The sequence below is a fragment of the Centruroides vittatus genome, unplaced genomic scaffold (assembly GCF_030686945.1).
Source record: "Centruroides vittatus isolate TY-2023 unplaced genomic scaffold, ASM3068694v2 scaffold_2569, whole genome shotgun sequence".
Taxonomy (NCBI): domain Eukaryota; kingdom Metazoa; phylum Arthropoda; class Arachnida; order Scorpiones; family Buthidae; genus Centruroides; species Centruroides vittatus.
This window is the reverse complement of record NW_027122690.1, coordinates 86,364-107,626: the sequence shown is the minus strand read 5'-3', so window position 1 is coordinate 107,626 and position 21,263 is coordinate 86,364. Positions and strand designations below refer to the sequence as shown.

The 21,263-nt window shown below is 34.6% G+C and overlaps 2 protein-coding genes across 2 annotated transcripts; both read right to left on the bottom strand.

Annotated features, from left to right (window-relative positions):
- Window positions 1-1,690: 1,690 nt before the first annotated feature.
- LOC136987660 (uncharacterized) lies at window positions 1,691-2,155 on the bottom strand. Its single transcript, XM_067285413.1, has one exon. The coding sequence runs from the start codon at window positions 2,153-2,155 to the stop codon at window positions 1,691-1,693; it is 465 nt and encodes a 154-aa protein (XP_067141514.1).
- Window positions 2,156-7,952: 5,797 nt separating this feature from the next.
- Window positions 7,953-19,429, bottom strand: LOC136987647 (origin recognition complex subunit 1-like). The gene is made up of 14 exons (XM_067285396.1): window positions 19,272-19,429; window positions 16,224-16,351; window positions 15,958-16,136; window positions 15,645-15,888; window positions 13,931-14,480; window positions 12,000-12,180; window positions 11,852-11,934; window positions 11,678-11,779; window positions 11,442-11,613; window positions 11,124-11,381; window positions 10,932-11,051; window positions 8,464-8,633; window positions 8,258-8,382; window positions 7,953-8,186 (listed from the first exon to the last, which is right to left on the bottom strand). Exons 1-14 carry the CDS (start codon window positions 19,364-19,366, stop codon window positions 8,023-8,025), a joined length of 2,571 nt encoding a protein of 856 aa, XP_067141497.1. The 5' UTR covers window positions 19,367-19,429; the 3' UTR covers window positions 7,953-8,022.
- Window positions 19,430-21,263: the final 1,834 nt, after the last annotated feature.

Sequence of the window (21,263 nt, the reverse complement as noted above, 5' to 3'; positions counted from 1 at the left end):
GCCTGATTCTCAAATAAAATATTGTTTAAATTTAACCAAGTAACCAACCTGTGATACAATATATTACAAAAAATCTTTGACACAGTTCAGCAGTGAAATTCCTCTATAATTACTAGGGATTGATTTAGAGCCATTTTTATATACCGGACATAGAATAGCACTGCCCCAATCTTTTGGGACTACCCCCGTTCTCAAAATTCTATCAAAACTTCTAAGCAGTATCGGAAAAAAAGAATCCATTTTCCAAAATTCAGAAGGTATACCATCAACCCCAGGCGCAGAACCAACTTTAACTTTACTTAAAACATAGCTCAATTCAGAGTCCATAATGTCTACATCCAAAATTTCATCAGACCAACTTAAACACTCATTGAAAACAGACAAATCCACACTATAAGGAAGTGAAGAACCATATAAAGAATAAAAATAAGTAAACCACTCCTCCAAAGAAATATTCACTTTACTATTATAATTTGTGATTTTACACAAATTCCAAAACCATTCGTTATTTTTACGGAAGATATCCGAATTCTGAACCGTATACAAGAATTTTTTTTCTTAGCTACACAAATCTTTTTAACCAAACTACGAAATAACACAAATAATTTACGATACGATTCTAAACCATTTTTCTTAAACGCTCTCTAAGCTCTATTTCTATTACGGATCATTAGGCGACAATCGAGATTAAACCAATTGTTAATATTTAAATAGTCCTTAGGTTTAAAGTTCATATTATGAGAATTAGCTATTTCGACAATTACTTTACTAACACTTGATAAAGAAACTGAATCACAGTCTAACAAATATTTCTCAAAGTCACGCACAAATGTGTTCATAGTCTCACAATTCCAAAAAATTCTTTCGTAAAAGCTGCCCTTATTAGTCACCTTAGGTTGAACAGGATTGTCCAAACATAATACTATAGGAAAATGATCCGATAAACAACAATCATCAACAAAAAAAGATTTAACACAATCCCATACACAGGAAGTTGTTAGACCAAAATCAATAACCGATGAACCCAAACTCGACACAAATGTATATTCACCGGCTTCATCGCCCGACATTCTACCATTTAATATTATTAGGTTTTTATCTATACAGAACTGAAGCATCTTTTGACCTCTGCTGTTCACAATAGAATCCTTAGATGTTCTGCTTCTTTTAGTATAATCAATACCAAAAACATCACCAATGTAATCAGGGATAACATTTTCCGCACCCATCCGAGCATTTTGGGTGATCTTAATGATCACCCAAAATAATTAGGTTAGAGTCTTCATTGAAATGAAAATTAATTAAAATCTCAAAAATTTCCTGCCAACTATGCTCTTGCATATAAACAAAACATAACAAAAATTTGCCCGCAGGGACTATGATATTAATAAAAACCAAAAAAAAAAATCGCCTCTATAAATTACTTTATAACAAAAACACAGTTTTATAAACAGCAACCATCCAGCCTTGAAACTACCCCTACTACCATCTCGGAAAGCATCACCAATGATACAATTATAATCCGATAAAACCTCAAAATTACTTTTATTACCTTTAGCAGAATGCCAAGTTTCAGATAAAAAGATTATATCAAATTGCGATATATAGCCTACTTCCAAAATGAGTTCGGCTTATTTTTGATACCAGCGCAATTCCACGCCACAATAGAGGTAGCCTGGATTAGTGATTGCTATGAGGAAACAACAGTAATTTTCCCGAAATTCTCATCATATCCATATTTCACTCCATCAATAAATATTTTATCATAGGTTAAACGAATACTATGAGCACCTTCTGATTTCTTCTGCCTTCCAAACACACGTAACTTATATCTAATGTCTCTTAGTCGTTGAGAAAAGTCATCGTTAACAAATACATTTAAGTTACGCGACTCAATAACTGCTTTTTTATAAGATAATTTATCACTAAGAGAACTAAACTGACAAATTATTATTCTAGGCCTATCACCAAATTTTTTACCAACTCGCCTAGCATCAACATATCGCAACAGAGGCAAATTCAGCTTATTCACAGCAAAAGATTTAACTGCCTCCAATGTATCCATTGCCGATTGTCCAGCTCCCTCCTCCAAACCGTGTATCACTAAGTTATTAATTCTCCGCTGATTGTCCATATAATCCATCTCTCGTTCCATTTTCGACACTTTCATACTGATATTATCAATAAGGGAGGAGCTCATCGTCTCCGACCCACCCGAACCAATCCTAGTCTCAATATTATCTAATCTAACCTCAAAAATCAACAAGAGCCTCAACCACATTCTTAAGCCATTCCGTAAGATGGTCGAGTCGCTTTATAAAATCCTCCACTTTACCATTGAGAGCAGCATGCATACGCAGTAATAAACGAACACCTTCCGATACATCAAAACTCGGATTTTGTAGTAATTCAGAAACCTCATCGTCCTGACCGGAACTACTACTTCTAGGTCTACTTGGTGTTCTCTCCGGAACAGTTGGTGAAAAAGTCTTCCTCTTAACTCCTTGAGACATAATAAAACAAGAACTTACCTATAAAAAAAACAAAAGAATTAAGTTGTCACGTCTGACAGCGGATAGACTCCCCAATAAATTTTTATAATTTATCTGCATATATTATCAGTATATTTTATTACTTTTAACTTTGATATTCTTGCTAATAAAATCAACGCTTCGATAATTTAATAAACACTATAATACAATACAAATATAATATAACGTCTTAGTCGATTGTAGGGAAAAGAAGTGCCCCATTTGTTTCCCTCTACAGGCGCCCCTGTACATAGTTAAAACTTATTGTACTTGAAAGCTTTTTCTTTCACTATGTTTAATATTCCACCTTCTGGCATATAAAATCATTATCTATGTGAAAGTTTATTATTACATTAGCAGTAGTGCTATGTCATTTAATGGGTTAATTAAAATGAATTAATAAAAATGAATTAATTAAATTGTAATAATATAACTCTCCCGATTAAACAAACGTTGTCCACTTATACGAGTTGCCATAATACATTTTTTTATGTCTTGTATTATTTTATTATTTTAAACAAATTTTATTTTTACTGCCGAGGAAAAAACGGAATTCATCTCGTTTCCAAATATCTTTTGATATTAATTTATCGAAAGATTAGGACGTAGGAGAAGTAATGTGAACAATGAATTAATGTTTTTCTCGTGTTGCAGAATCTTACTCTAAGCGTTACTCTCACCCAATAAAAACGGGTTACCTGGAAGGTGATCCGTGGCCGCGCCACCGCCGTGGCTACATATCCAATTCCTTACATCGGGGTCATAACGAATTATGTCGTTAAATCGATAAATACTAACAGAAAGGTTTCTTTTTCTCTATAAAGCCGTCGATATCGCGAGGCTGACTCAATATCCGGTTGGAAAAACAACGGGAGATAAAGGCGGAATTTCTGTGGAAAATTCCCTTTGCTGTCAGATTATTACGTTATTTCGTACTTTTAACTTTTCTATTATGTTATATTATAGTATTTGATTTATATTTACAAAGGTTATATTACGTAAAAGTTTGACATCGAGTGACCAATGTAACACATTTTAAAAATTCTTTAAACCGCGAACACTAGATTCTCAGAGCGGTTCTGGGCTGTTAGCCGCCTGCCTGCTAGATATTTGGCCGCCCTCGCCCGATTATGTGAATCATGAGTAGACTAGATTTATAACTTAACCCGACAGATAGGAGTTTACTGGCATGTTTTTATGATAGTTCTGTATAGTTGACAGGAGTTTTAAAAAATCCATTAAAATATTTGATATATTTATTCTGCGTTTATTCCGCTCTCCCATCTTATATTACTTACGGATTTCAATGTTAAACCGGTGATATTACGATTTAGTATGTCCCATCTGTAAGGGGATGTCGAAAAAACGTGTACAATTCGTGTATAATGTTAAAAAATTAACTGTTACTTTGGCATCGTCATTTACAACCAAATTTCATGAATGAGACGTACAAGATACAATAAAAGCTCTAGAATTTATTTTCCTTAAATTTACGATTTATGTATCAGTTGTCATAAAAATTTGTCTTTCCACTGTTTTTCCAAGACTACAGATATTCAAGTACAAAGTAACTGGTTTCGACTTATTTCTACTTAAGAAGTAATTAAATAATTAAGAGATTAGGGAATTAGGGACATAAATAAAACCCTGCCGAAAGAGCCAGAATTTTAAACAAAAGCTTAACCCAACCAATTTCTAGCCCAGTACAGTGGGGACTGATTTCTTCGTAATATTAGATAATAAAGACAGAAATTTTTCCAGTTCAATGAGAGTGACTGAAAAGTTGTAAATTTTGGAAATTTTCGTGGACACTGGTCCTAAAACGAATTAGTTAGAAAACAAATGACGGACAATCTACTTAGTATTAAGTTTAACATATTTAGATTTTTACAGCTATGGTGAAAAACGTTTAAAATTTACAACAACCCTGTCGCGTTCCTTCAGGTACACTAGTGATGCGATTTAAGAGGCATTTGACATTGACCGGTATCGGACCCTCGAGATTTGGCATGCAAACACTGCACACCTACCTGGACCGTCTCTGATTCCATCCATTAGCAACTCGTATCGAGCTATTTGATTAAATGAATTGTTTTAAAATTTAAAAAGTAAAGAATATTTTATGTTATTTTTATGTACGTTTTTTACAAAGCTACATTTAATTATAATTTTCTTTAAAAGTATATTAATACAATTGAACAATATATTGTATCAGGTATGTATATCCAGCGCACATTTTATTTCCCCGAGTAAGTTTTTATAATTTATTTTTAATTTTAGCTCGTATGTCGTGGCTAGCGATTCGGAATGTAACTGTGATATTAAAAATACATTTAGAGAAGTCTACAGTTTTTACTGGCTTATCGAACAAATGAATACGAATGAACCCTACTAAACCATCACTGACGTGCAATTAACTGATTGCCCCTGGAAGTCGGCTTCTTACAGAAACACAGCTTCCCTATCACCAAATGTCACGGCACCAGTGGCGTGCCGTGACATTTGATGATAGGGAAGAGACTTGTAAACCGGGGAGACTTCCTCCGTTGGCGTCGGGGACACGGTCTAAGTTCAAAGTGGCACGGGTTACAGGTTGGCACAATAGACGAGAAATTGTATTTTTTTTTTTTTTTTTTTTTTTTTTTTTTTTTTGCGCGCGTTGACATACGGTGTTTTGGTTATTCGGAACGTTAACCGAGTGCAAGGTGTCCTCGATTGTCGGGGATTATATCAATCTCCGTTCTTTCTTACGTCCATTTGATTAGTCGTCCTCCTTCAATCACGCTTCCCGAGTGATTGGTCCCTGGTTACTAAACGTAACGAGACTCTTACCTGGAGAGCAAGAAAAGTCAAAATAGAAGATGAGCTCGATCTTCCACCGATCATAGGACGACTTCCTTCCGCGATTTATGGTTTTTTTTTAACTCTTTCCGCCCTGTGGGCACTAAGAGGGCCTCTTTTAGAAGGCCCATTATGGGTTCGGCCAGGCCCACAATGGGGCGACCGGGTGGTGAGGGACGGGGCTCGACATATCCGAACGGACCACCCCCCGAAAAATTCCTGGGGATTATTCGACCCGTTCGGATTCTATCCCGGGTCCCCCAGAGCGGTAGGCTGTTACCTTGACCGCTCGGCCATCCGGCCGCGATTTATGGTTTCTGCCTGGCAGTTTGATATAAACAATGGGTGTCCGACTACAAACGACTTTTACCTATGTTTTTTTAAACTAATCAATTTTTCTCTAAATTAACCGTTTTTCGTGTCTTTTGTGACGGGTCAGACCTGTCCAGTACATGACATTTCCATAAAAGTTTTAAACAAATACTGGAAATGACAAAAATAAACAATTTACGTATTTTAGTTCTAAAATACAAATAATACATACATAATACAAATTGATATACCAACAATAATAGAAAAACTTGTTTTTTTATTTTTTATAAACTAACTCTATTCGGCGATTTTTTTCGGCAAAGTCGTTAATTATTTTATCATAAAAGTCGCTGGTCGTCGACTCCATCAACGTATTTAAAAGCTCTTTTTCTATCGAAAGCAACGCTAGCGACGACCATTTTTCTTCCGACCCAGTGTTGCTGGCCAATGTATGAATTCTCTCCGTGGTAGAAAAACTGCGCTCAACAGACCCACAGGTAGATGGTACCGTAAATATTGATGATATTAAATTATATAATTCTTTTAGTACGTCTTTGTTCGGATCGTCATAAATTATATGTTTTATGTCTAAGAGTTACTTGTCTATATAGTCCGGACACAAATATAAATATTGCGATTCGCTACGTAATTTAGATAAAATCAAAAAATTTTCCATAAAATTTACTTAATTTAAAGAATTAAAACATGCTTGGAAAAAATTGTTTTTCATAATATTAAAATTATTAACATTTAAAAGTGATAAAAATTCTAGATTTTCTGACAATATAATTACAGTATAATTAAAAGAAAATTATAATTAAATATAACTTTGCGAAGAAACGTACATAAAAATAACATTGAATACTCTTTACGGGAATAGTTTAAGATTTAAAAAGTAATCAGACAGCTCCCTACCAGTGGCTAAGAGAGAGAATCGTTGGAAGCGTTACGGTGTGTAGCATCCACCGGCTAAACCGGCTGAGGTTGGTGCTCTGTAAAGCGCGTGCGCCAACGCCCTCTGGCTGCTTTGCACCATTCGGTTATTCTCGCCGTGAAAGCTGTCTCGTAAGCACTTCCATTCCGCCAGTGATTATTCGAATGTACAATAGCAATCTTATCGTTTTTTTCACATGTAGTATAGAAATTTGTGATAAGATACATAATGCGGTTATAATAAAATATTCATTTTAATTTATTCAAAGTACGTGAAAATTTATTTTAGAAAATACAAGGTGGTTATTGGAAGGTGGAAGCGGTGCTTCCACAGCTTCCAATGACGGCACGCCACTGGTATGGATGTTAATATGTGCGTGCACAAAACACGATTATCTTCACCCACTTCGAAACTTAATAATTCCTGTGTCTTTCGTTAATAATTTCTGAAATTTTGAAAATGGAATTATGTTACTTTATAATACTTTTATAAGTGCATACAACTAGTAGCCATGACCAGTGTGGGGCCCTGGAGTAGAGTGGACCTTTTAGTCATTGTTTTTTAAACAAATAAAATATGTAGAATGTTAAAAATTCGTAATATTTTTGTCATGCAAATGGCATTAATTTTTATCTGCATATATCTGCAACATAATACAAACTACAATTTGAAAAAACTGCAACTCATGACCTGCGTAAGTTCATATACAGGGTAGGTGGAAAGTGACTAAGCATTGAGAAATTACTGTAAGTTTTGTAATATAATGCATTCATAATAAAATTTGTATATGCCTGTACATCAATAATTGGAATTTTATAATTCCAACATTGGTGGTGTGAGCAATGAGTGAGAGGCTGCGTGAACAATGCCAAAGAATGGCCGATCACTTGTCTGTTCGGTTGTCGGCACCCAGCCACTGCATTGTGGGTCTGTCCAAACCAATAATGGGCTTGATAAATAAAACCCTAATAGTGACCAAAGGATTGAAACAATAAAAAGCCCAATCAGAAGACCAAATGTGCTGGGCAGCCAATGCTTATAAAAACTCCTCTCTGGACATCTATTGCAAAGAGGGCTAACAGGATATCACACAGACAAACAAAAACCAGACACTAATATACTACTGTACTGACGTGCTATCCCAGCTCGTCGGACCTATTGACTACGTCGGCATAATCTAATACACAATATCATGCTAGGTGGATCTATTGATCAAACTAGAGTAATGCTGCTAGATCAAGAGCAATTTGTTAATCACACTTTCTATAAATAGAAGAAAGCCACAAAACATCAAAATATGTAGAAAGTAATAAGATAATGACCACAAAACCACATACAAGTAACTGAAATTTTAAAAATACCAAATTTTCATTTACATATTTACAAAAGCAGTTGAATACAAATTTAACATTCGTCCTCTTTCAAGGCGTATTGAATGTCATCGGTAGAAACGTTGACGCGAATTCTCTGGTGCAAGTCGCAGCGGCCGTCTTCCACCAGAAGTAATCTGCAGCTTCCCAGTTTCATACATATCGAGCTGGCTTCAGACGTAGTGGGAGGACTGATACCTAAATTACAATATCCCTTAAATATCCTATGTATCATTTTGTATTCAGATTTATATAATTACCGTACTCACCTTCAAATCTGCAGTATGAGATGTGTTGTCGAAATACTTGAGAAAATGTAGCCTCCTCCACTCCTGTTCTCCGAAACTCTGCCATTAATGATTTTAAAAATATTTTTTCGTGCAGAGTCAACGATCTGAAAGAAGAGTAGACTTTATAGTAGAACTGATCCCTTGTACTAAATTAATGTTAGTAAATAAATACTGAAAATTAATACTTTATGGCCAGGATTGCCGGAGAGGAAAACATTTCCCTTAGAGCTTTCTCAATGTGGATCATCCCGACAAGACAGGAGGGCTTTTTTCCCGTAGTTTCCCTTTCGGCTATTTCTGTAGCCCTCCTGCATATATCCAAAGCTCTTCTTGCATCGCCTGAGACTGCTGCTACCTGATTATAATACATGTGAAAATCAAATTAGAACATTTCATAATTATACAAAAACCTAGACACATATATTAAATGCTGTGTTTCCTACTTAACTTCAATTCTAATAATATACTCATTGCCATAAAAATTAGTGTACCAAGAAGGAACTGTCTGAACCAAATGAAACTGTACATGTGCGAGTGTAATAATGATATAAGTAATTACAAAATGAAAGCAAAAGGATCATTTATTGCAAGAAAAATTACATACGAAAGGAAGTTCTAGTACCCTGTAAAGCTACCTCTAGCATGAATACACAATGTGATATGGGTGGGCAAAAAGGCATAGAGGTGCCATATAGTGTCCTGTAGCATCTCGGTCCACAGTTGCAGCAAGCTGTCCCCTAGTTCGACCAAACTCCTAGGCTGTCCAACCCGGAGTCCCAAGTGATCCCAGACATGTTCCATTGGTGACAAATCAAGGGACCGGGCAGGACAGGGAAGCGTGACAATATGGCAGAGGCAGTCCTGTGACACACTTGCCTGTGTGGTAGAGCATTGTCCTGTTAGATCAGTGTTCCCACAAAGTGTGTCACATGGTAAAAGGTGTGACATGAACTTTTACATATTCTATTAATTTCAAGTTTTATTTATATATTTTTATCACAGTTGTGTTTCTTGTGCTTGTATTTCATTCTCTGCCACAGAAATTATGAAATAAGTTTATTCTTTATTACAAGCCATGCATTTTTATTTATTCTAAGAAATTATATGTAAAATAAATTTGCTCACAAGTGTTGATGCATGTTTAATAATAATAATAAGTTAGTGGAATTACGTAATTCTATTAATAGTATCATATCATATGTTTCTGAGGGGAATAACATTTTGGTGTGCCATGTTGAGTCATGGGTGTGTTGCAAGTAGAGAAAGGTTGCGGAACACAGTGTTAGATAATGACTGTTAGAAGCCCTGCCACGAGAGGCAATACATGTGGTTGCAGGATGTCACTGTCACTACCATACTGCTGGTCTGTCATGGTCCCTCAAATCACTACTACTAGAGGCTGTCGTATGTGATGGCATCCCAGACCATCACACTGGCTGTGGGGGTTGTGTGCCAGTCCACAGCATAGGCAGGATTGAGGTGTTCACTATGGAGTCTCCAGACATAAACATGGCATTGTCAGTACACAAAGTGAATCTAGGTTCCTCGTGGACAACCCAGTTGCAGTCTAATCCTTCAGGTGCAGCACCACTCCAAACGGAAGCAACGATAGATGGTGTCAATGGCAGCACAATGTCAAATTTTTCTCACCCAGGGGCCTCAAAATGATATGGACAGCCATAGGGACCTGTAATGATGATGCCACCTGTGTCCAGATGGTAGACAATGGTACAAGTTGTGTGCATGCTTGTCGAAGGACCAGGAAGATCTCTCAGCTAGGGGTCTGCTGAGGGCATCCTCAGCCTGAGTGTAATGTGTATGAGCTTTCTCTCATCCACTGATTACAACACCTCCTCACAGTGTTGTCAGAATGGCCTAGGTCAGGGGTGGTGAATCTATGGCACGCGTGCCCAAAGTGGCACGTAAGAGAAATCATCTGGCACGTAATGTATCATATGATTTCTGTCCTTTTCAATCATCCTTTCTGTTTATCACCTGATCATCCTTTTTTCAATCAGATTTTTTACATTTATTCGAATTAAAGTGTATTTGTTTAATTTCTTTAAATATCATTATTTGAAGTCTAAGACTTTGGCATGCATTAACATCTTTAAAGCTAAGTATGCTTACAATATGGCACAATAGTGAACATTATATTAAAATACAATAGTAAACATATAATAGTATACAATAGTAAACATTATATTAAGAATAATTAGATATTTTATATTATTCTTAAATATCTAATATCAAAATAATCTAATTATTCTTAATATAATGTTTACTATATCACACAAAAAATCGTTTTTTTGCCCCAAAATATAAATTGTTACTAATTGCCCCCCCAACATGGAAAATAGCCCACATGGGGCGATGTTGCCCCATTGAGAATAACTGGTCTATAGGAATACGTTTTGCTGGAAAAAATCATATTGTTGAAACCAGCCTTTACAGTACTAAAAGTACATTTCACTTAATCACCCATGCATGTTTAACAGAGCAATGGGTAATTAAGTGAAGCTGTTTACATGGAGGATTTATGACACATGAAGATTTATGGTAGTGTGGTACAAAATTTAACAAAAGAATCAGGATGGCTAATGTTCATTACGTCAAATCCATTATAAGCAAACGCTGGAAACTTTTACTATACCTTTCTGGCTGCTAACTGAATGGCATCGGGATCAAACGCTCGAGACATACTCATTCTCGAGAGCAGAATCTCTTGAAGCTGTTGGTGTGTATATGGCTGGAAAGTCATTCTGGTGAGTCCCTATACAAAAACAAGAAAACACTTCAGTAAAATACATATACCACATTTAATAAAAGATATATTAATCCTTACCAATCGACTGACAACACGATTCATAAGCATTCTCTCTGGAAGATCCATCGTATTGGCAATGGCAACAACAATCAATTTGGAAGAGGGACAACTCGGCCAATCAAACAGATTATACATTACCGCCTGCTTACGGGTCCATAATAAATCTAACTCATCGACCATCACTACCACCGCTTCCTTTCCAGGCCCTCCTTTATAGAATCGCTTCTCTAACAAGTCGGCCGCATGACTAGGAGTTAAAGTCTGACCAGTGAGCTCCTATTTGAAGAAAATTGTGTCAAAATAACACTAAAAAAATATTTAAAACACTGTACCAACCTTCAATAATTGAACATAACACTGGTGAGGATCTGTCATTCTCATTCCATTGATTTCCACAAAATGAAAATCAGGAAGATCCCCACTATCTTGTGCCTTCTTTAAACATCTGATAACTTCAAGAACCGTGGCAGTTTTTCCAGTGCCGGGAACTCCAGATATATACATGCATCTATGATTAAAAGAAAATTTTAAAAACTAAAGCTAACCCCCTTTTGTTCATTACTCTTACTTACCCTCCAGTTCCATTCAATAGCTTTCCTTCTACAAAAGAATAAATATCAGAAAACTCGTATTCTCTGCACGGAAGTGAATCCGGAACTGCTGATACATGAAGTCTAAACACAGATTTAATATGTTGTGTAATTACAAATTAAAAAATTGATAACTCATAATTTCAGAACACTTACTTTCTTCTGGCTTCTTCTAAAGGACTCTTCAATTCTATTATTGGTTTTTCACGCCTAAATGATGCTACAAATTCCTTGACATTCTTTAGGAAAATCAGTTTTAATCGTTGCAATTCTAAATCAAGACATTGAAATTTAAATAACTTACAATTTTACTCCTCCTGTTATTTGGTGAACATTTAGTTTTTGTAAAATTCTTATCTTTCTTTACAGGTGAGTCATAACTTGCAAGACTGTCTTCACTCTCGGAAGTCGACATTTCGTAATCATCACTACTGACTTCAAAATCGTCCAAATCAACTTCAAATAACTCATTTCCCATGGTTATCCTGTTCCCAAAATTTCAAAAATTAATTTAAATTCAGGAGGAGTTAATTTCTTTTGTTTAATTAATCTATTCTATGTTGAAATTTCTCTCCATTGCGTGTCGCTTTGCGTTGAATTTTTGTCAATGTTAAGACTAACGAAATTTTTTAAAAAATTATTTCTTTATTTTTCACAAACAAAATAAATATATTGAAAAATATAAAAACAAAAACATTATATTTTGGAAGTTAATCTAGTCTCAAAACGTTCCAATTCAGCACAACACAGTCCTCAGAAAAACAAGCAAAACTTACCACTCGCAATGGGAAAAAAGTCTCGTTCAAATACTGGCGCGTCCTTAAGCACCCTCTCATGGTCGCGCCAGTATTGCCAGCTAAAAACGCATATCAAATAAAATAATATCGGAGTATCCCAGACATAGCCAAATATTGCAGTGCCCCAGCACTAGCAGAAATTCGAATTTGCCGACTGACACGCTTTTGGTTGATCGGTTTTCGGATAATCGACACTCTACTGTATTTCTAATTCGACTTGCCTACAGACGCAATGCTGCTAGCACCGTTGATATGATAGAACACCGTTTCAAATGACAACGCTGTTCTATCATAGTTTAGGCAGAGAGTGGAACTCGGGGATTCCCCAATAGCGCACAAATTTATGAATATTATATTTAGGCTCGTATTTAAATATTTATATTGTTTTTATTATTTATATGTGCAATTTATTTAAGTAAAAATTATTTTATATATTTTTTATTTCTATTATTTCTAAACATGAATCCATAGTAAATTTATAAAATATTTGGAAAAAAAATTGATCTCGCATCAATTTTTCAGCAACCCCCCCAAATATTTTTCGCAACCCCCACTTTGAGAATCACTGCTTTAACCAATAAGCATCAACTTGGGTTTGTGGGGTGGGAACTTTCTTGGATAAAGTTATACCAACTCTGAGCTACATTGTCAGCTACAAACATAAACAAACAATTATAAATCATTATTCTTATCTATTTTTAGCTTGAATTTAATAAATTTTTATGTATATTTATCCTATTTAACAAATAAGCAATTTTTTTTTAAACCATTCAGCCATAAATCTTTCAAAAAACAAAGTACTTCCGGTTATCGTGGTACCTCCATAATACCTAAGAAATACACGTATAGTCATTAATATAATAAAGTAATAATCTCTTATTATAGTCTACTATTAGTACAATAGTGTAAATAATGTATAAATAGAATCAAATACACATCATCAATAATAAAAGTGTATTGACCTAGATTTAAAAAGGCCACCACCCCCCACGCCAATCAGCCAATCAGCGTTATAATCTATAGGCTGTATTATTTCTCTACGTCGATTTAGAAAGCTGCAGTTTTTTTTCTATTTGACAGAAAATAGACATATCTAAGTAACGTATATAACAAATTAATTGAATATTTATAAAACACGATTTTTTTTAATATTTTAAAGTCTTAAATTTTATTAATTTTTTTAAACATACATAATATTTTGAAGTTAACAATCGTAAAAGTGTAATATGTATGTGATAGAAAACCAAAAACAGATCATATCTACAACAATTTTTAAGTGAGATATTGCAAATTGAAAAATTACAAAACGTCTATGCAACAGCGGTGTTGTTTTGGATTATTGAGTGCACAGCTGACAGGTTAATTTGCTTCAAATGAAAATCTGACTAAGAAAAATAAGAAACAAATTAAATTATGACTATTTTAGTATTTGACTTACCCTGAATCCATGGTCATGAGCAAGCGCTTAACAGGGTGAACTTTTCTTCCCGATCTTGTAACACTTCTAACCATTTTCAAATCGTCATCTGCTGTTGTAATGTCAGAATTCTCTTTCTTTATTTTCACGCCATTCAATAGAATCCTCTCCGGAGGTGTCAACTTCACAGAACAAGCTTTGATATTTTCAATGCCATCATAGTTTATAGATCCATTTGTGATTTTTTCCCTTTCTTCTCGACATGGTTTGTGCTTTGATCTTTTCTTTTTTATAACAGTTTTATTTTTAACAGATACCGATAGTTTATTCTCGACTTCAGACAAATCCTCCAAAGTAATCTGTGAAAGATTCTGCGATTCCGAAGACGTAGATTTCATTAATTTGTCTTCGATACTATCGTCTTCTGTTTTGATTTTCCTCTTGCTTCTTTTAAGTTTTGTGTAATTCAAAGAATTAACACTGTTGCATTTCGAACATTTCTGTCTGGTTTCAAAAGTATCTTTATTGGAACACGAGTTCTTATATCTATTCACGATGGCACTTTTTGGCACTGTAAATATGTAGTTTACTTTAATATCACTTTATAAATAGTAACTTTCTTTTAAAGAATAAATAATTTAATATTCTTGATGATTCTGAGAGATGTAAAAAGTATACATTAAATAATAAATGAATGCATTTGTTTTGTAATTTTGTGCCTTATTGATTGATTAGTTAATGCAAAGCACCCGCACATTCATGTCTGTCATATCTTTTACAGATATTTGCTATAACAAGAAGCTCAATCTTACCCTCTTAAACAGAGACTTGTGATCTTGGGGCAAATATAGTTAAAACCCATAATGAAATCATCACTAGGGGATCAAAATTTGTCAAAGAACACCCTCAAGATTAATAATTGGAGTACATATATAAAAGTAAAATTGTTATATGGATACTGTACATGCCAGTTAACAATAGAGTTCTTGTAAAATTATACTGAAGCTAAAAGATATATAACTGTCACACCTCTTCTAAGTTTAGACACATGTCATGTTACAATTGTTATTACAGCTCGATTCATCTAAACACACTATAATGTTAGTTTAACATATTTCTCCAAAGATATCATTGTTAAGTGGCACATACTTCTATATAAAAACCACATTAATCATATATGGCATTGCAACTTGCGAGTGGGTGATCTGCCAAAAGATGTCTCTGGAAAGACATTCTATAGGAAACTCACTCCTATTTAGGTGTTATAAATGTGAAGAAAACCCAGAGAACTTCACAACATCCTCAACCAGCTACTAGTGTTCAGTGGTTTTATCCACTTAGTTAATTGGTAGATCAATTAATAATAAGAAACTGCAAGATTTTATACCATACATTGTCAATGCTAAATGGAATTAATGAGAAAAAAGAATTTGTTTTTAATGTAGACAATTCAGGCTAATTTTTCAATCTATAATTCTATAATATATAAACTATTTGTAAACTTCTACTCTATATTAGTAGAGACTAAACAATATTTTCTAGAGTAATTATTAATCAGGTAGCTTAATAAAGAAAGTCTGTTTTCTCTGAAAACATTTCCTCATTCTTGTGTAAATGCTTAACATCAGTATAATTGTCCTGTTAATGATTAATGTCCATGTTGACAAATATATAATAAATATTTTCTAGAGATTAGCATTCATAGTTTAACTTTCCTCACTGCAAATTTCCTTACCTAGCAATTCAATTTCTGAAGAAGCCCTACTAAGCGCATCAAAATTATCATCAGAACATCGCACTTTACACCTTCGTGATAAACTCATTTTACGTTTTATGTTTTCAATCTTTCCATCACTCACATAGGCTGGCTCAAAATTTGATCCATCAAATTTCCATTTGCAGTAATAAATTGGATTCTCCTCGTCAAAGTTTTCTGCCCAAAAAGATTTCCCAGACACATTCAGAGGTAATATCACAACCTGAAAGAGCAAAAATGGCTTGAAGATATCATCCATTAAATTAAGCAACTATAATGATAATTTTCTCACCACACATTTTCCAAATATGGTTTCGATATCAATTGTAGAAGACCAGTATTTTCTATGTTCTTGAATAAGTTCTTGTTTGTAGCTAACTTCCTTCAGTTTACGCTGATGGTGAGGGGGTATGTCGGTAATTCGTGAATACCACTGCACTTCCGCCAGATACAAAATGCTAGAATTTTGACCTGAAATATAATATATATTAATTTAAATCCTACTGAACTTGCATTTAATGCTGATTTTGAGACTTTAAATAACTTTGCAAATTGTACCTTTCTCATATAAATCTTTCACCTGTGCAATGAAGCAATGCTGCACACTCTCTGGATATAAGCTGTCGTCGTTACGAATCAGAACAAAATCTCCAACGTCCACATGGAAACTATCTGACTGAAATGCCCTGTAAAATAGCACATATTTAAAAATTTCTGGAAAATCTCAAGTATTTGCATATTTATGCAAACCAGTTAGACAAACATAAATTCATCTTACTTTTAATTGTCTACATGGACATTACTCATTACTAGGACTTTACACTGGTGTTTAGATAGGCAATAAGGACTGTAAGGCAATTATAATAAATTCATCTTATTTATGATTAAAAATAAATAATAGTGGAGTGAGTGATTATCAGTGGTTGGTGTCAGTTGCTCTCCTGTTGTGCCTGCTTTTTTGAACCCCCTCCCAGTACAGACATTACTTATGGATAGCCTGTTGCTGATAATACATCATAAAACAGTTTACTCCAAAACAATTCCTTGATAAACATATTATTTTACCATTTATTAAAAACAAAAGCAAATTTGCATACTAATGAAACAGATAAGCTTATTTTTACATAAAGAATTAAATCCCAGCTGAATATTTGATATTGTAAGATGCAGGACATGTTCAACATTTCTGAGTCGACCAACATTTTGTCTTTGTAACTGTCAATGTTGAAAATGCCACTTTGCATAAAATTTCTGTTGCCAAATTTCCCAACTCCCACACTGAGTTATGCAATTCCAAAGGGGATCACAACCCAAGGTTAAGAACCCCACTGTAGAAAATTTACTGGATTTTAGTTTTATATAGTAAATTTTTCTCATAGTATACAGCAGTGGTGGCCAACTTTTGTGCACATAAGATCTACTTTTTATTGTAAAAATGTGTTGCGATCGACTTGTCATAGGCATAGTCTAAGTGGGGAGGGAAAAGTGTGAAATACATACATGTTTATACACTGTTTCAGTACAAAGAGCACTCACTGCTTATGAGTCGAGTCATAACTGCATGCATATAGTTGCGTTCGGTTACAAATATAATACATTAAGTCAAGACATCGCTAGCGATCGACCAAAATTGGTTTGGCGATCGACTTGGTGGCCACCCCTGGTATACAGTAATGATATGTGGCAAATATGTTTTCAAGGTTACAATATTCATAAAAATTTCAATATTGGGTAGCATAACAAGTTCATTCTGATTTTGTGAAGGATTTATATTAATGTTATCTTAAGACATTGCTTATAATAAATACAGTATAAATAATACAGTGTACATAGTAAACTACTTATAGACTAATGTGAGCAACATGCAACATACAATACACTGTAAGAAATGCAACACAAAGATATAGGAAAATGAGAAATACACACATTACAAATAAATATGAGAAACGAATGAGGACACACAAGAAATACACCTTTTTCTGTCTGTGTTTTGTGTCCCCATCTGCATTTCACTCTTTTTATTCATGCTATTTGTGTATGCAAGATGTCCTTTCATGCTAAATCAGTCATACTCTAAACTCTAATTGACTTTTTTCCATTTTGTGCATTGTTTTCAAGATGGGAATGCTAACTTCTCAATTTTACTGCTAGGGCTGCCACACAGTCTCATCTTCAAGTGCCTGGTCACTTTACTGTAACTAGACGTCACATAATAACTGCAGCCATTCTGCATTTGTCAGTTAGAGGGTATGACGACTTTGCAACCTAATAATCAGGTTGAAACAATTTTGAAGTATTACCTATATACAGAACTAAACAGTTTTAAAGAAGGAAAAAAACTCTTTTCTCATGAAAATACCAGACAAAATAAACTCCATTATACAACCTAATAAATTAAACCAAATATTTCTTTTGAATCAGGGTAAAATAAATTCATTCATACATTTTCATACAAAGAAGTATTATTTTACTCTAATGTCAACTCAATAAAACAAAATAAAAGAGATAAAAACATACAAACAAAAATGGCTATAAATTATTGGCATAACTCACTAAAGATACCAAAGCCAAAGATCATGTTAATGGCATGGCCATGTTACCATAATAGGTTCTTGTGTCAAAAAATTTTTAATGAAATAAGAGTTCAATAGTTTGCATTTGCTACTAAAAGATAAGGGGGCCATACGTAAATTACATAATGCAGTTACGGGTGCCTGGGTACGAATGCCGTCATTATGATGCATTACAATAGGTACGTTACATAACGCTAAGGTTTTTAGTGTGTCGTCGTTTGTTAAATGGATTAAGTTACTGATAGTGTTTTTTTTTTTTAATGCCAAATGGTGACAATATATCTTGTGCTGTTTTGTTCCTCAATATAATTAAGGTGGTTGATGAATAATACGCATTAGATAATTTTGTGTATGTGTGACGTTATAGAGCAGGGTGCAAATATACTTTAAAACATTTGAGCAAAATCTATTAGCATTAACGGCAAGCAACAGAGCCATTATGTGAATCATATTTACCCGTCAACTTACGTCGCCATCACTCGATACATCCATTCTACCTCGGGACCGACAAACTCGGGCAACAAAATTATGACAACAATAGGCATCGATCGTCTCTACAATCAGTTAAATGCCAGTGATCATCTTAATTTTCCCATTGCGTGCATTAGTTTTAACAACTGGAACTAGAAACTGCTATCAAAGATTGCCGAATGATTATCAATATAAAATTTGTAATATGAAAATGAGATGTAATCTAAAACTGAGGAAATAAATAAGATCGGCACAGAAAGTGGAAAATAATATTTAGGAAACATGTACATGATAACTCTGTAGGATACGATTAAAGTATACCTAGGTAACCCCAATGGCGGCACTTCTGTTAGGTTGGGTTATATTAGATTAACTACATTTTTAGTAGACGTTTCCTTTTTTTCTTTTGTTCAATAACTACCGTGAATCAATAACTAGTGACGTTTAGCACACGGCGGCTTCCCTCCGGGTGGTCAGTCGGGAGCACTAACAGTCGGAAGCGCGGCCATAGCGCCGCCATTGGGATTACCTAGGTATACTTTGACGGAATAGATTATCTCACCGATAATGTAATTCGTCCTTTTTCCTTCTGTCTGTCCTAAAACCGTCTCCAATCCACTTAAAATTACATTCGCCATCCAAATATTCACATTGCATCGTGTAACGTTTACAAATATCCACTATACTATAAACACCATTCAAAGACTAGGCAATCTGGCGGGAAACAGCTCGCCCTCTGATGGATAAAATGTTTACGGAATTCATTTTTAAAATTTATTATTTATAAAAATTTAATTAATCTTTATAATAGACAGATGTAATTTTCTTAATCATTAAATATATTTATAACCTGCAGGACACAGACGGAAAAAGTTATTGTTTAATGGTTTTTTAAAAACTCTTTCCGCCTTGTTTGTTAAGTTATTGCAACGCAACACTTGGACGCTCTGCCTAGGGGGATGCCTTCCGGGAGATCTTTTTAAAGGAAACTGGCCCCTATTTAGGCGTTACAGACGTGGAGAAAACACGGAAAACTCCACGTGGCCGGAGTTATCCGGGTCCGAGCGAGGCGCGAAGCCGGGGCAGAGACCGCTTGGCCACTGGTGGGCCCCCAAGTTCATTATGAATTCGGCCAGGCCCACAATGGAGCAACTATGTGGTGAGAGACGGGACCTATCCCTATCCCAATGGACCATCCCCCGAAAAATTTCTGAGGATTTTTCAACCTGTTCGGTCGATCCCGGGTCCCTCAGAGCGGTAGGAACCTTGACCGTCCAGCTATATTTGTCACCTTAACGGTTAATATACGCAAGCTATGCACTAAAACCTAAATGCCAGTGGCGTGCCGTGACATTCGATGATAGGGAAGCTATGTTTCTGTAAGAAGTCGACTTACAGGGGTAACCAATTAATTGCGCGTCAGGGCCCGTTCGTATTCGTTTGTTCGATAAGCCAGTAAAAACCGTATACTTCTTTAAATGTATTTTTAATAGATTATCCGACGTACTTAATAAATAGGAAAGTTCAATATAATTTCCTTCGTTATTAGATTCAATAAATTCCCTACGCCCTCTAAATGCCAATTCTCGCTTTGAGAAAAAACATATAACATCTATTAATTTAGATATATCTATTAATCGTAATTATCTTGTTATAATTTTCAATATTTATTTTATATTGTCTACCAATGTTAAATTGTATTCTGCTTTGATTTCCAAATTGCTTCAATTTTACGAAAGAATCGTCATTCGTCATAAACTTTATCGTCAAAATGTCGAAATTTTTTTGTCAACGTATTTATATTTAATTTAGGCATTGGTCTTTCTCTTTTAATAATGTTTTCTTTTTCATTATACGGTCTCGAGCCAAAACTTTTTTTAAATAAATTTTTGAATCACTAGCCACGATATAAGGGCTAAAATTAAAATTATCAAAAAAAAAAAAAAAAAAAACTTACTTGGTAAAACAAAATGTGTGACGAATATACATACCTAGTACAAAAAATTCTTCAATTGTACGAATATACTTTTAATGAAACTTATAATTAAATATAACATTGTGAAGAAACGTAGGGGAGAGCGGGGCTAAAAGTTCCCGGGGTAAGTTGTTCCGATTGAAATAGCTCCACAAGGAAAAAATATATATATAATTAGTAAATATGTCATGAAATCGAACGTTTCTGCGCACCGACGGCAGGTATCTTAATCAGGCCAGTGACGTCCGGTACATTGGAAAGAGAGCCTGTACGTCGCTGATCCACATAAGTAAATATTTTCGTGTTTGATATTTTTGGTATATCTGGCGAATTTAAATAATTAGCGATTAGTTGTTTGGCATTTTTAATCAAAAATATATCGAGTATCTTGATATACTACGCTAAAACTGTATATGTCTCGTAACCTAATCTAGTAGCTGCTGTTTTGAAGCCATGTGCTATCGGGGCTAGATGTTCCCTTCTTTGGGGGCATGTTGTGACCTTGGAACAACTTGCCCCAGTTCATCTGTACCGGTAATGCAGTAAAAATAATGTTTTTTTTTTTTTTCCTTTTGCAGT

Excerpts from the sequence above, each read along its gene's own strand:
- LOC136987660 (XM_067285413.1), bottom strand. The coding sequence starts at position 2,155 with ATGGAACGAGAGATGGATTATATGGACAATCAGCGGAGAATTAATAAC.
- LOC136987647 (XM_067285396.1), bottom strand. The coding sequence starts at position 19,366 with ATGCAATGTGAATATTTGGATGGCGAATGTAATTTTAAGTGGATTGGA. Across the intron at positions 11,935-11,999 it reads ATAACAGGAGGAGTAAAATT|AATGTCAAGGAATTTGTAGC; the intron begins GTAAGTTATTTA and ends ATTTTCCTAAAG. Across the intron at positions 11,052-11,123 it reads ATCGTGTTGTCAGTCGATTG|GGACTCACCAGAATGACTTT; the intron begins GTAAGGATTAAT and ends GTTTTTGTATAG.